The sequence below is a fragment of the Marasmius oreades genome, chromosome 2, assembly GCF_018924745.1.
Source record: "Marasmius oreades isolate 03SP1 chromosome 2, whole genome shotgun sequence".
NCBI classification, from domain to species: domain Eukaryota; kingdom Fungi; phylum Basidiomycota; class Agaricomycetes; order Agaricales; family Marasmiaceae; genus Marasmius; species Marasmius oreades.
Window position 1 is genome coordinate 945,626 of NC_057324.1, and position 14,195 is coordinate 959,820.

The 14,195-nt window shown below is 43.4% G+C and overlaps 4 protein-coding genes across 5 annotated transcripts; 3 read left to right on the plus strand and 1 right to left on the minus strand.

Moving 5' to 3' along the window:
* Nucleotides 1-453: 453 nt before the first annotated feature.
* E1B28_003853 (uncharacterized protein) lies at nucleotides 454-1,039 on the plus strand (the record flags this gene model as incomplete). Its single annotated transcript, XM_043148291.1, has 2 exons — nucleotides 454-540; nucleotides 590-1,039. The coding sequence occupies 2 exons, from the start codon at nucleotides 454-456 to the stop codon at nucleotides 1,037-1,039; spliced, it is 537 nt and encodes a 178-aa protein (XP_043012883.1).
* Nucleotides 1,040-1,245: 206 nt separating this feature from the next.
* E1B28_003854 (uncharacterized protein) lies at nucleotides 1,246-1,548 on the plus strand (the record flags this gene model as incomplete). Its single annotated transcript, XM_043148292.1, has 1 exon — nucleotides 1,246-1,548. The coding sequence occupies one exon, from the start codon at nucleotides 1,246-1,248 to the stop codon at nucleotides 1,546-1,548; it is 303 nt and encodes a 100-aa protein (XP_043012884.1).
* A 6,745-nt stretch (nucleotides 1,549-8,293) lies between these two features.
* E1B28_003855 (uncharacterized protein) lies at nucleotides 8,294-11,398 on the minus strand. The gene is made up of 11 exons (XM_043148293.1): nucleotides 11,162-11,398; nucleotides 10,805-11,063; nucleotides 10,638-10,753; nucleotides 10,331-10,582; nucleotides 10,156-10,274; nucleotides 10,022-10,100; nucleotides 9,499-9,965; nucleotides 9,212-9,443; nucleotides 9,026-9,156; nucleotides 8,877-8,973; nucleotides 8,294-8,810 (listed from the first exon to the last, which is right to left on the minus strand). The coding sequence occupies exons 2-11, from the start codon at nucleotides 10,952-10,954 to the stop codon at nucleotides 8,363-8,365; spliced, it is 2,091 nt and encodes a 696-aa protein (XP_043012885.1). The 5' UTR covers nucleotides 10,955-11,063; nucleotides 11,162-11,398; the 3' UTR covers nucleotides 8,294-8,362.
* Nucleotides 11,399-11,468: 70 nt separating this feature from the next.
* Nucleotides 11,469-14,163, plus strand: E1B28_003856 (uncharacterized protein). Of its 2 annotated transcripts, XM_043148295.1 has the most exons (8): nucleotides 11,469-11,705; nucleotides 11,770-12,054; nucleotides 12,117-12,212; nucleotides 12,266-12,302; nucleotides 12,358-12,426; nucleotides 12,479-12,673; nucleotides 12,724-13,036; nucleotides 13,094-14,163. In XM_043148295.1, the coding sequence occupies exons 2-8, from the start codon at nucleotides 12,026-12,028 to the stop codon at nucleotides 13,702-13,704; spliced, it is 1,350 nt and encodes a 449-aa protein (XP_043012887.1). In that variant the 5' UTR covers nucleotides 11,469-11,705; nucleotides 11,770-12,025; the 3' UTR covers nucleotides 13,705-14,163. The 2 variants fall into 2 exon arrangements, with proteins under 2 accessions (XP_043012887.1, XP_043012886.1); XM_043148294.1 differs by having other exon boundaries at nucleotides 12,117-12,302.
* Nucleotides 14,164-14,195: the final 32 nt, after the last annotated feature.

The following is a 14,195-nucleotide window of genomic DNA, read 5'->3' on the forward strand; positions in this document are numbered from 1 at the left end:
CAAAGAATTGCCAAAGGAGACAGCAGCTTGTGGTCGAAGAAAGGCGGCTCTTGCCAGCAATGTACCCGCCCAAGGACAAAGCCAGAAGCGTAAACGAGCTTCAGGTACTGTATCTGCAAAGCAAAAATCATTCAACCTATCAACGTACAAGGTTCATGCTTTGGGGGATTATGTCTCCACAATTCGTTCTTTTGGGACCACGGATAGCTATACTACTCAAGTAGTAAGTGCCTGACTTGCTGATTGCAAACTTGGTTTGATATGCTCCCCCCAGGGAGAACTAGAACACCGACGTGTCAAGCAGTTTTACAGAAGGACAAACAAGGCAAAGTTTGTAATGCAAGTGGCAAAACATGAACGATGAGAAGCACTGCTGCAAAAAATTGAAACCCAGGTGGAAAAACATTCCACTTCAAAGTCTTTACGAGAAGACCTCCTGATATTTCACCTAAAATGCACCATCTCATTTCTCAGAATACCGCTGATTGGTTTGACGTTCGGAGATGGACACGGGAAAACAAGGATGATGTCACAGTCAAGGTATTTATTTTTGAAATTCGCTTATTCCTCATATTGATAATCTAAATAGGATTTTTTGCCAAAGCTCAAGAATCACCTGCTTTCTACTCTTTTAGAGACTTGCGATAAGGTGTTCTTGAGCAAGGAGTGCACTTTGGTCAAGATTATCAATGACCAGTTTTATCACCACAAGGTCCTCGACATTCAATATACCTCGTACGATATGCGCCACTGCCAGAACTCCATGAATATCCGCACACATTCCAATGTCATGGTTCTTGCCGATGACAATCTTCACAAGGCTCATCCATATTGGTATGCTCGAGTCATTGGCATATTTCACACTCGAGTTCAGTACAATCTGCAAGTACATGAGGTGCCATTCTTATGGGTTCGGTGGTTTGGTCTGGATACACAGTTTAGATTTGGGCATGCCTGGAAGCGCCTTCCTCGAGTTGGTTTTTTAGATGGGTATGATCCAACTGCCTTTGGTTTCCTCGACCCTTCCTATGTTCTTTGAGCATCCCATCTCATTCCAGCATTTGCTCATGGTCACCGGGATGATATTTTACCGCCATCTATTGCTCACCTTCCAGAGGACAACGATTGTGACTGGTCACGGTATTATGTGTCAATGTAAGTACTGACATTTATTCAAAACAATATAATATGGTTACATGGTTGCTGCTTTACAGTTTTGTAGATCGTAACATGTTTTCCCGCTATATGCCTGGCATTGCAGTCAGACATCATTCTATTCATATTCCAACAGGTCAAGCTGAAGCTGAGGCTGACAATGAGGATGATACCAAGGCCAATATTCCAACTAGGGATGACGATATCGGGATGCAATTAGAGGAAGAAGACTCACAATCAGAAGAGCTAAATGATTCTGCCTACCAAGATCCAGACTCAGAATGGGAGAGTGATGATGAGGGGTCGGACGGGTCAGAGAGTTATGATAACAGTCAAGAATTTGTCGATATAGATACAGATACTCTGCGTGCTGAGGGTTATGCACACTTGTAGCTTTTTGTACATATATAAGAATTATGCCTGGTTACTTACAATATTAATCAATATGCCAATGACCTTTACCAGCCTCAACAACACTTCATAAATGTTATAATAGCCTCTACAGCCAATGACATGATGGCCAACTCATGTATATTTTAATTACATCTTATTGGTCATGTGCATAACTGAACATGTCATTTACATCTTGTCCGGTTTATTACATGATGGTTTATAATGTTCAGAGTATGTACATCAAATGTACATCTTAGTTACATTTTCTATGTTTATGTACATTAAAGACACATATTGTAAGCTATGTACATTCCAGTAACATCATGATTAATTCTGTAAACTCAATTAAAATAATAAAGTCAAATGTAACAGACATAACAACCTTACTGACCATGTAAAGCCCTCCCATTCATGTTCCAGAGTCTTGGGTTTTGCTGATGTCTGAGTCCAGCTTAGAATGTGGATGGCAGATCTCTGTGAAAGAGAGTGGTGTGGAGGAGGTTGTCAGAGTCGATTCCAATGTATTCACCATCCAGTGGTGAACGTTACACCAGGTAACCTAGAAAGAAAGAAAAAATACTAACCTTTGTGTCACAAAAACCCTCCCCTCGTGGTGGGCTCCAAAGATGTCGACAAGAAAAGATAACCACATGGAAACGTAGGCTACCGGATACCTGTCAAAAGGGGTGCAAGATGGGGAAGCGTAGGTGTGACCTGGTAAGTAGAAAAATAGAATAAAACAAATACCTAAAGAAAACAAATCAGTAAGAGAGACAGCAACTGAAGACTCACCTGGCAGGTTGGCCAGCTAATGAATCCTTTCCTACGAAACTTCTGGTACTCGTTACCAGACAGATAGAATGAGGTGAGTAGTTTCTGAGAGCTCATTAGACGGTTTCTAGAAGGGGAAAAGACTATTGCATTTCAAGACTATCTACTGCTTTTATACTACTGACTTTATTATATAACTACATGCTGCGGACTGCAGAACAACTACGGAAATTACTGCAGAATGATTTTTAATTAAGTTTTTTTAATGAAATCTGGACCGGTGAACAAATCTATAGTTACAGGGAGATGGAGTAAGCATGATTCAATGAGCAACAATCTTTTGGCTTGACAATACCTTATCTCTATCTTATCGTTTCTCTCTCTCATTTCTGGTTCGTTCCACACATCCTTAACACATAGAGGATGGAGAAGAGGGAACATGCCAGACATCAACAAGACTTGCATGTGCAGGTTGACAGATTCATGGCAAAGTTGGACTATAACAGACATGCCACAACTGCACAGCTGCCACTCTCCTCTTCTTCTCACCCCCATCTCACCCGCTAATACATCAAGTCAACTTGATGTCCCTCCCAATTTATCACAACAAGTTGCAAGTCTGCAAGGTCAAGAAGGGTTAGAAGTGAGTGAGAAAGAGGAAGGACTGAGATAAATATGCCAAGAAAGGCTTTTCAAATGGAAAGTGAAGGATGAGTTGTTGTCTATACCCAAAAACTAGGTGCTCAGTTTGCAAAGTGCAAATGTTGGATACCAGTTTTTTGCAATAACCTTGATTGGAGGCAGCCAACATCAACTCCAAGAGCACTACTCAATGTACTGATGATGGCTCAGCAAGTGACCCAGATGGAATTAGATTAGGATTGATAAGGCACATCAGGCAGCCTCTAATGACTGCTAGTTAGCTAGGTTCTCTCCACCAGAGATAACCTAGCTAATAGCTTGAATTATCCGGATATTATCCAGGCCCTGCTGGATATATCCAGTTGTTCCAAAGTAGCAGACAGCCAGATATATCCAGCTGAAAAAAATTCAGTTGATATCCAAACTGGATTTATCTGGGCTGGATATATCTACAAGTTGGATATATCCAGCAATTGGATAAATCCATTGCCCAGCCCTGGATAAATCCAACTGTGTGATGTGACAGAGTATCTGGGTCTTAATCTGGATATATCTATTATAACCATATATTGGATATATCCAACCAAATCACAGAGTGGATATGTTGAAAATGGGTGAAAACTAGATAAAACTGTGAGACATGATAGTTGTATCTTGGTCAGTTGTGGGAGTATCAGCACCAAACTTTCCAGATGTGTAGAGGGCATCAAATGAAGGGTGGGAACATGACTTGCCACATGTTTTTGATGTGTTGTCATATACATTTTATTAGAATACTCATAATCAATGACAGGCCTGTTAAAGACTAGAATGTGAGCCAATTGCTTAGATATTTTGGGAATCCAATCCTCTGATATACCTCTATTTATTAATAGGAGCTTGTGGGCATGGGGATACTACCTGTTTGATAATATATTAATTTCCACCTTTTGGCATTTTTTGATTAGAGTGGCATCAGGGCAGCTGAAACCCTGGCAGAGTGGTAGAATAGATACATATCAATGTTAGAAGCATATTGGAACATGCTAATATTGGTTAGCCAGTCACTACATAGAGATATTCATTTCAGGAACATTTGAATATTTTGGTGTGAATACTTTTTCATGATTGTGAGAGGGAGACATCCTATCATCAATCTGATTGGAGATTCAAATTTAGCACACAAAAATACATATTCCCACCCACCTCTGGTATTTTTATCTTCTACCATACTCAGGTAGCAATGTATTCACCAATTTTCATGTTACACAGCCATATCAATTCAGGGAGTGGTTATAAAAATCAGAGAGGCTCAGAATCGAATTCAGAGAGTTGGAAAACCCTTAACAGCACCCTGGGATCACTTAAATCGGTCAGAAAGTGATGATACTACAAGTTTTGCAAGTTACTACTGATATGCATATAGTAGCAGTAAGGCAAATACTCCGAAATACTGCACATTTTGTATTTCAATGAAAAATGATCCAAAATGGATCATCCTGGGGTGCTTTCTAAGGTAGTTTGACTCCCCGAACTCGAATTTAAATTCATCCAAATCTTCTAATCACTCCCTAAGGAGATACGAGAATATTTATCAAATTTTTAGTCGTGCTCTATATCTACTCAGGGAGGTCTGGGAACGGTTAGGTAAGTTCAAATTCGAGTTCGGGGAGTCAAACTACCTTAGAAAGCACCCCAGGATGATCCATTTTGGATCATTTTTCATTGAAATACAAAATGTGCAGTATTTCGGAGTATTTGCCTTACTGCTACTATATGCATATCAGTAGTAACTTGCAAAACTTGTAGTATCATCACTTTCTGACCGATTTAAGTGATCCCAGGGTGCTGTTAAGGGTTTTCCAACTCTCTGAATTCGATTCTGAGCCTCTCTGATTTTTATAACCACTCCCTGAATTGATATGGCTGTGTAACATGAAAATTGGTGAATACATTGCTACCTGAGTATGGTAGAAGATAAAAATACCAGAGGTGGGTGGGAATATGTATTTTTGTGTGCTAAATTTGAATCTCCAATCAGATTGATGATAGGATGTCTCCCTCTCACAATCATGAAAAAGTATTCACACCAAAATATTCAAATGTTCCTGAAATGAATATCTCTATGTAGTGACTGGCTAACCAATATTAGCATGTTCCAATATGCTTCTAACATTGATATGTATCTATTCTACCACTCTGCCAGGGTTTCAGCTGCCCTGATGCCACTCTAATCAAAAAATGCCAAAAGGTGGAAATTAATATATTATCAAACAGGTAGTATCCCCATGCCCACAAGCTCCTATTAATAAATAGAGGTATATCAGAGGATTGGATTCCCAAAATATCTAAGCAATTGGCTCACATTCTAGTCTTTAACAGGCCTGTCATTGATTATGAGTATTCTAATAAAATGTATATGACAACACATCAAAAACATGTGGCAAGTCATGTTCCCACCCTTCATTTGATGCCCTCTACACATCTGGAAAGTTTGGTGCTGATACTCCCACAACTGACCAAGATACAACTATCATGTCTCACAGTTTTATCTAGTTTTCACCCATTTTCAACATATTTTCAGCCAAGTCAAATGTAAATTCTATAACTACCATGCTGCTGTAGTCCTTCCAGGTTTCTCTTAATTTGTAATGATTCAAATAGCCTCCAAAGTGGCTCATTTGCCTTCTATCTATACTAATGTTATTTTTAGAATTGTGGGAACAGAATATTTTGGAATTACCATAAAGGGACTTGATGGCCTGTGCACAGCCACACCTTCGTAAAAATATATCATTTAATATAATATAATTTAAGCAGTAATGTAACACAGTACAATATGATAGCACCTATATACTGCAACATATTAAATCAATAAAGATTTACTTCACAATTGAGTTGTATAAATTGCAAAAGAATCAGATGGATATCTAGAAATAACCAATGTGGATATATCCAGCTCAAGGGTTGGTGGATATATCCTGAAGTATTCCAAGTGGATATATCCACCAATCCTCAAGCTGGATATATCCAGAAGCCCTCACAGCAGATATATCCAGAAACCATCCTGCTGGATATATCCAGCTAAAGGACCTCTAACACCCCTGTCACACTCAGATATATCTGTTCTGCTGGATATATCCAGATAATTCAAGCTATTAGCTAGGTTATCTCTGGTGGGAGGAACCTAGCTAACTAGCAGTCATATTTAGCTGACAGGGATGGATAAGGATTAAATAAGGATTACACAGGATTAGATTACAGTTGGATTATGATTAGATTTTGAATTAAAATTGATTAATCTGTGCCTCCCATTCAGGATTATATAAGGGTTATAGTCCTCTCTTTTGAGTTGGGATGTCAGGAGTCGATCCTTGGGTAAGGCAAGCTGACAATTGAAGGGGAAAGAATGACTCCTAGGTAGGATTGACCAGACAAGAGTAAAGTCCTACGATACACTTGGAGTACTGATATTATATATACTACACTACTTGAGGGGTAAGGGGTCGAGGAGGCAGGGGCCTCCCTATCTATGATGGTCTATGGCGATTGCGAGTCGGACAGAGTGGTCGACGGTGAGGAGCCAAAGGAATTGAAGGGAGGATGATCAAGTGCGAGGATGGGAGGAGTCGTAATAACACCTGAGGTGCTATGGAGGAGTACTCGGTAATGCGACTTAGTTGACTATGCTACAAGGTTCTTTTTGCAGTTTAAACAGTGCTACGGAGCGATATTTATCATATTAAGAACTAGAGTGAGCCCGAATTGCTAGTTAAAGCTAGTGCCACTAGTAGAATGTGCCGTAGGCGCAGCTAGACCAGTTAGAGAGAGCCATAGATTGTGTCAGAAAACTGTATGACCGTTCGAAACCTGTAGAACACTATGAGCAGAGGACTTAAGCGGTAATTCACCAAGTTCTACTCTCTACATTCTCCTATGCACTGGCATATCAAGGGATTGTACTACTAGGAGACTTGTAGTCTTCACAGAACCATTTGTAGCAGAACTTAACAGAGTCAAAAGACCTTCATACTAGGAGTACCTACTTTTATGGGGGATTTAGTTGACAAGAAATTGGACATAGGACCCCACAGACTAGGAGAAATTTGATATGAGGGTAGATCAAGTGCCGATCTGAGGAAAAGACAAAAAGACATGATACAGATCCCAGAGAACCAGGCAGGGATGAACAACGGATCTCAGAGTCCACACTGTTCATGTGCTACAAGGAGTTCAGAACTCTGGATCCATATGCTGGAACTACTTGGACACACAAAGTCCATATGATTTGATAATGTCGAAATGCAGGATATGGTCTGTAGGCAGGAAATACCATATGGTACGCCTATGTAGGTCCATTCTACATGCTGAAACAAGAATGAAGAACAGTCCAGACTGGTCCAAAACATATGAAACAAATACAGAAAAGCTCCGTAGACAAGATTCTGCACATGTAGCAGCCCCTAGCAATAAGATTTTGCATGGATTTGTAGCTATGGTGCATTATTTTTAGAGATGAAACAAGTAGAGATAGGATTACAAAGCTAGCGTAGAAGTAGTATAAAAGCAGCTCATGTATCCGTAGATAAAAAAGTACTACCCATGCATAGGAAAGTCCTGAGTGAGTTGCCTGTGAGTAACTACTCTTGACACCCAATAGAGAGATTTGCCCTGTCATTGTGCAGTGATACGATAAGATTTGATTTGAACTATACGAGACCATCGAGGTCAAACTTGAGAACTATCCGTCCATAGACCACCGAGGTCTTGATTACTGTTTCGTGATCCGTCGAGGGTCTTATCGTTCGTGTCCGCCAAGGACTTAGTTTTCGTGTCCGTCGAGGGCAATAGTCTCCAATCATTCGAATTAGTCTTACCATAGGCGAAATTCACAGTCCCACTTAGTCCACTGGACAATAAACAGAGCCCCTACAAACCCTAGAACCCCTGTAGCTGTGGTGTTTTACACTTGCAGTTGCACATTGATTTTATAAGACCTTCATACGATACTGAGACTGTGATCTTGTGCATAACCTTTGCCAAGCAGTCCACCCTTGCAATCTTTCCTGGTGTGCAGAGTTATTGATAGACTTTACACGGAGGTTTACTAGTTTTTGGGTTGATTTGGTGTTGGTGCTACTTCCATAGCTCTGATATTAGGTTGACTCTTGAGTGGTATACTTCGCCCATTATCGGAGTACGGCAAGTTCGTGACATGGGAGTACATTTGGACATCTTGGATTATGTTAGGATTATATTCAAGTAATAGGATTAAACTACAGTGTGAGAATCTACTGAATTTTGAGTCTAGAATTAATCATGGGAAATGATATTCCTGCACTAAGTAGTAAGAGGCAGACACAATACTTGCATGATTGAAATGATATATAGAATCAACCCAGAACACTGCTAATTTATTGGCTCATGTATCCTCTTGCAACAAAAATGCACACCTCCCATTCCTTTCATCTGGCATCTCACCATCAATAGCCAACCCAGGGTAATCAAGTGAAGCTACCAACTCCTGGTTTCCCTTACCAGTGAACTGTGGCCATACCCATCCATCACCACTTTCAAGGGCTATCAGGGTACTCTTGTATGCTGACCCCCGAGCCCTAAGATAATTCTTGTCTGGATTTGGATTCCCAGATTTGGCAAAAGCACCCCACAGATCCTGAACAAGTGCAGTGTAATGGATGTCCTTTACAACTCGGACAGGTTGTGAAAAGATGTGGTAAGTCCCAAAGACTTCATAGAGATCTGCAGAATGACAGAGATAAGATGGTTGAGGGTGTCCAACTGGGAAGGTGCACAGATTGTATGGGTCAAAGAATGAGAGCGCATAGCCATGTCTCATAACATAGACATATCTACATCATGGAGGGAAAATAGGACATGGTGAGTTGGAGATCCACAATGTTCTTACTGGAACTTACAAGGCTGGAAAGGCAGAAGATCTTGCAGCAGCAGTGATCATCTGTTCTGCAGGGCACGTAAGGAAGCTGTTGCCAGCAACATTGACAGTAGCATTGTCTACAAGAAGGTCATGGTCAGATCATGATCAGAAGTGCTAATGCACACTTACAAGGGGTGAATGTATCAGTAATTTCCCATAAACCAGATGCCAGAACATCCTTTGCAAGACTTACTCCCACCCCTTTTGTTAGTGTCAGGTTGAAGTCAGTGTCATTGGGAGCAATGGCCATCTGTAACAGCCTTTGTTGCCTAATGTGTCAGCCAGTTTACCTTTCAAAGGTAAAGGTGGACATACGATTGACCTTCATCTGGCATAAAGCCCACCAGAAATGGAACACTGTTCACAGCACCAGCACCTTCACCAATCTGATGGACCGTGGAATCAACGATATAGACACCATCTTGTACCGATGGCCATGATGGTAAAGTACTCCGAGTGACGTTAAGTAGAGTCTCCGCAGGAAGTGCTTGGAGACATTCCAATCTTTCAGTGCCCGTGCCATCACAGAATTGAGCAAGTACTGGAGCTATTACAGGCTAGCTTTCAATACCAGGTAGACGGTACAGATAATTGGTACAAACCTACAGTACTGGCGGCTTGTTCTGCTGTGGAAAAAGTACTGGCTCCACCTGATTGAGAAATGGCTCCATGAAAGAGTCCCTTTGCCTTGGGGCTTCTCACTAGGTCGATTATTGACCAGCCGCCCGCTGACTGCCCAAAAATTGTCACTTGCCCCGGATCACCACCGAACGCGGCGATGTTATCCTTCACCCACTGCAGTGCAGCAATTTTGTCAGATAATGCATAGTTGCCGGTAATAACCCCATCATTGAGCGAGAGGAAACCGAAAATGTTGAGTCGGTAGTTGATGGTGACTACTACAGTGTCAGTTCTGGATACCAGAGGGCCACCATCGAAGGTCAGATCAGAACCAAGGCCCCCTGTGTTAGCCCCACCATGAATCCAGAGGAGAACAGGTTTCAATTTCGGTGATTTCTCAGTGCGTGATTCCGGCGGTATGTGAGGGGTGTAGATGTTTAAATATAAACTGGGGTCAAATGGATCAGATTGAAGAATAGAACACAAATGTTCATGTGGTCTTACCAGTCTTCACTTATACCCCAAGGATTCAAACCGAGATCGTTATTCTCGAAGGAACCAAATTGAAGACACCCTGGTTTGACTTGATGCGACCGCAGTTAGTCCAGAATAGTACGAACTGGTGGAGGCTGACGTACGGGCTGTAGCATCGACGCTCATTCCTTTCCATGTTTGAGCGTGTCTGAAACGAAGGCTGCCGGTTGGAGCTTGAGCGTAGGGGATTCCCATGAATCGAAAAGTCAAATGGTCACGAGTACTGAAATAGGTGATTAGACCAACTGCACATTACTACTACTAGAATCAACGACGTACCCAGTAAATACTGCGCCGTTTGCAATGACGTCAGTTTTTGGAGAGGAGGAAAAATCGGTGTCCACTGCAGTAGTGTGAGGAGCAGAGTTTGTACAGAGGAATGGGTGTTTGGCGTTCGAGCTCGATGTCTTGATGCAGGTGGAATGCACAAGAGGTGTTGTAATGCATGTGTTCCCTTTGGAAGCTGCCCAAAACCGTTCGCTCTGAGAAATGTCGCCAGTGAAGTGGAAGTAGGAGAGATAGTTCACGATCCTGAAGAAGGGGGCTGGGTCAAACGAGTGCCTTGAGTCCGATGTCAAAAACTTACTCTGGTAGATTTTGAATATCGAACAACGTCTCGTTGTTTTCCTTGCATATTGCCTTTGAATCTTCGATGGTGGCTGGTTCATGGAATAATAACGCGCTGGCATGGTCACCAAATCGCTGGAAGAACTGTGTTGGTACAGCTTGACAGCCAGTAGAACGAATACTCACCTCCCAATCAGCGTCATTCTCGAATAGTAAAGACACAGACTGTGCTGGTCGTCCAGTGATGGTTGCCGACGCAGTTCTCGATCGAACAACAGCATAGGTAAGGGCGTAAAACGCCAGCGCACGGCCAAGCATCTTGGTTTCAAACAACATGACGATAGGAACCAGTGTCAGGCGGCCGCAAGAAGGGGAGTAAGCTTCCCATTAAAAGTCATTCTCCTCACGAGTTCATGTGGCGGCCCGTGTTTCCTGAGGGAGCCATCTGTATGTGAATGAGTTTGATTGGACGACCGATTTACTGTCAATGGGGGGTCGAGAGGGAAAGCTCAAGAGTGCATGAAAGCGTGACGCGTGACGCACCTTGAGAAACTCAGAAACTCGACCCAGCTCAAAGAACACCGTGTCAGAACCGTCGTGTTGCGGCAATTCCATCCAGGTTCGTTTGTAGGCACCTTGCGAGTCGGGCTTCAAGCTTCAAGCTTCAAGACGGGTCGGAAGAGATTTGAAATCCTTTGGTTATCGGATAGGGAAAGGTGACCGGGTTGGGTCAGGTCCTCGACGTCACAAACTTCCCTGGCCGTGCGATGGGACATTGAGAACCAACCAGAGAACGAATGCCATCGAACCGAGCGGAACTGTACATATTCGGTTAACGCGGAGGCTGAGCCAAGCGGCGAAAAGTCGCATGACAGGACGTCGTCGTCACCGTTGATGTCGAACCATTCTTTTTTCTTTTCACCCCACCTCTACCATGTCTATGGGTATCCAGCGCGAACGACTGAGTAATGAGCTGCAAAGAAACCTCAGCATTCTCGAAGACACTTTAGGAAACCAAACGAAGAGGGAACTCCTTCTTCAACTAAGGGGAGATGAAGCCCAATTCACACTCGATTTACTCCAACTGGTGGGTACAAAGCAGTTGCCTCGGACTCAACCACAATTTCTGATTTTTTAAAACTGACATTCAGCTAGCCGATCTCCCAGGTCCAACCGCTCCTCGATCCCGTATCTTGAAGATCATGGCCCGTCTCTCAAAGAATTCACGACGCTTCCCACAGTGTCTCGTCGTTCGAAATCTCAAGCTTCTCGGCAAGCATCCTTTCGGCTGTGGAGCATTTGGTGACGTCTGGAGAGGAATAATTGGCGACTCGGCGACAGGTCAGATTGATTGCGCAGTAAAAATCGTCAGGAGGGTCTACTTCAACCAGGCAGCTGCTGGTCAAGATGATCAGAATTATCAAAAAGTTCTCAATGTGCGTCGGACCTTTTGCTCTTATTTAAAAAAAGTCGAGTCCCCCTGAACCACCGCTCGCAGGACCATCTCCGAGAAGCGATTATTTGGAGGCAACTCAAGCATCCCAATGTGTTACCATTCCTTGGAATATATTATCTGGATGGCAACAGAGACGACGTGTGCCTTGTCTCTCCTTACATGGTTAACGGAAACCTTACTCAGTTCCTAAGAAACACTGATCCAGACAAGGTGGTCAGTCACATCCTGGTTAGTCGTACTGTTAAGTCTCGACTTTGTTTGAAACTCAAACATCTATTTGTAGATCTCCGACATCGCGTTAGGACTGGAATACCTGCACAACGAAGACATTGTCCATGGCGATCTGAAAGAAGTAAGTTGTTTCATGTCGTTCATCCATACGCAAACTTACATCGAATCCATAGCTCAATATCCTCGTTACAGAAAGCTATCGAGCATGCATCTGTGATTTTGGTCTATCTCACTTGGGTGTCACTCTCGGGCTCCCACCCTCAACTTATCGGGGAGGTACATTGGGGTATATGGCCCCAGAGGTTCTATTTGGGAGTTTGAGCTCAAAGCAAAGCGATGTGTATTCCTACGGGTCTCTGTGCCACAAGGTGAGTTTTGCTTCCTTATTGACTTTGTCTAATACTGATCCACTCACCAGATCTTAAGCAAGGTGTACGACCTCCCCAACAATCTAGTCCGAGGCCTTGGGGGAGATCTGGCATCTCAACCGCCACCTGCGAATTTACCGAAAGATGAATACTACCTGTGGTCCCTTCTACAGGATTGCTGGAAACAGGAGCCCTCATCGAGACCAACTGCCAGAGACATCGTCCGTCGCGTCGCCACCGCGGATGCAGTTGCTCCTGCACCAAACTGGAATGAATCATTGCACTCAAGCATACGCAACAACATCGACCTTATGTTGCTCGTAAGGGAGCTCGAATCCCGATGTCGATCTCGACGTCAGATAAGTCAGTCGGTTCCTTCTCAGTCTTTTGTACCCACTAAATGATTCTTTTTTAAATTAGCATCAGCATCGACGGAAACTGTTGGAAATTTATCGTTTGGCGGTGGTCACACTCCGAACACTGATCTTCAGCGAAATCCAGTCAGTCCATCGCCGCAGGCCACCGAGAGGGAACAGCGTATCGAAGAACTGGGTGGCGATGGAATCCAGACGATCAGCTTGCGTATTGGCAACCATCACAACAGAGTCGCTTCACCCTCACCCGCAGACAATCGTTCAGGCAATGTTCACGAGTGGACGTTCTTCGTCATACCTAGTCGGACTGATATCATCCGGGAGGTGCGCATCTCATTGCACCCAACATTCAAAGAGAGAGACATCATTCTCGAACACCCACCATACTCCATCACTCGTCTGGGATGGGGCATCTTCACCATCGAGGTCAAGGTTGTCTTGAAGTCAGGATATTCCTGGGTTTCTGAGGACGCATGGAATTCGCCAAATGGTGAGGTGAAATCCATTTTGCCTCTCGAGTGGGAACTGGATTTTAGTGGAGGCAGCCAGACGACGTATGCGCTGGAGGTCAAGAATAAGACAGTACACCAAAAGTGGCTACCGCGTTCTCCCCCTCACAAATCTCGCTCGACCGAGCCGTATTCGCGGAAGCGATGAAAGAGCTATACGAGCGGGTTTTTCTCCCCAAGTCCCCTACACGTTCACACCACATACTATCATCGCCATACCATCCCCAACCCACACCGTATCAGCGGCAACTTTACGAATACCACGAAGATTGGGTCCACGAAGAAAAAAACGGATAGGCTGAGTTGATTATGATTGAGACGATGTATTGTCAAGTGGGGATTTGGAGCAGAAGACCCTGGACTTGCGTTTGGAGGATACAGTGATGTGGAGCTGAAATCGAGGATAATGCACATCGAGTTAAACCGGAGACAACGATGAAACGGTGCACAGCGACGAGTCGTATCTGAGGAAGACTGGAATCGCCACTTCATAATAACTGTCCGCGTTCAACCTACAGTAGCCCAAAATGAATGTCCTCCAACATGACTATATGCCTCCCTGCGGCGGCCATTCAGACCGTTGAAAACCTGCTGCTTATGTTCGTCCTCGAAATAGGTTTCCTTTCTTTTTTCCTTTTT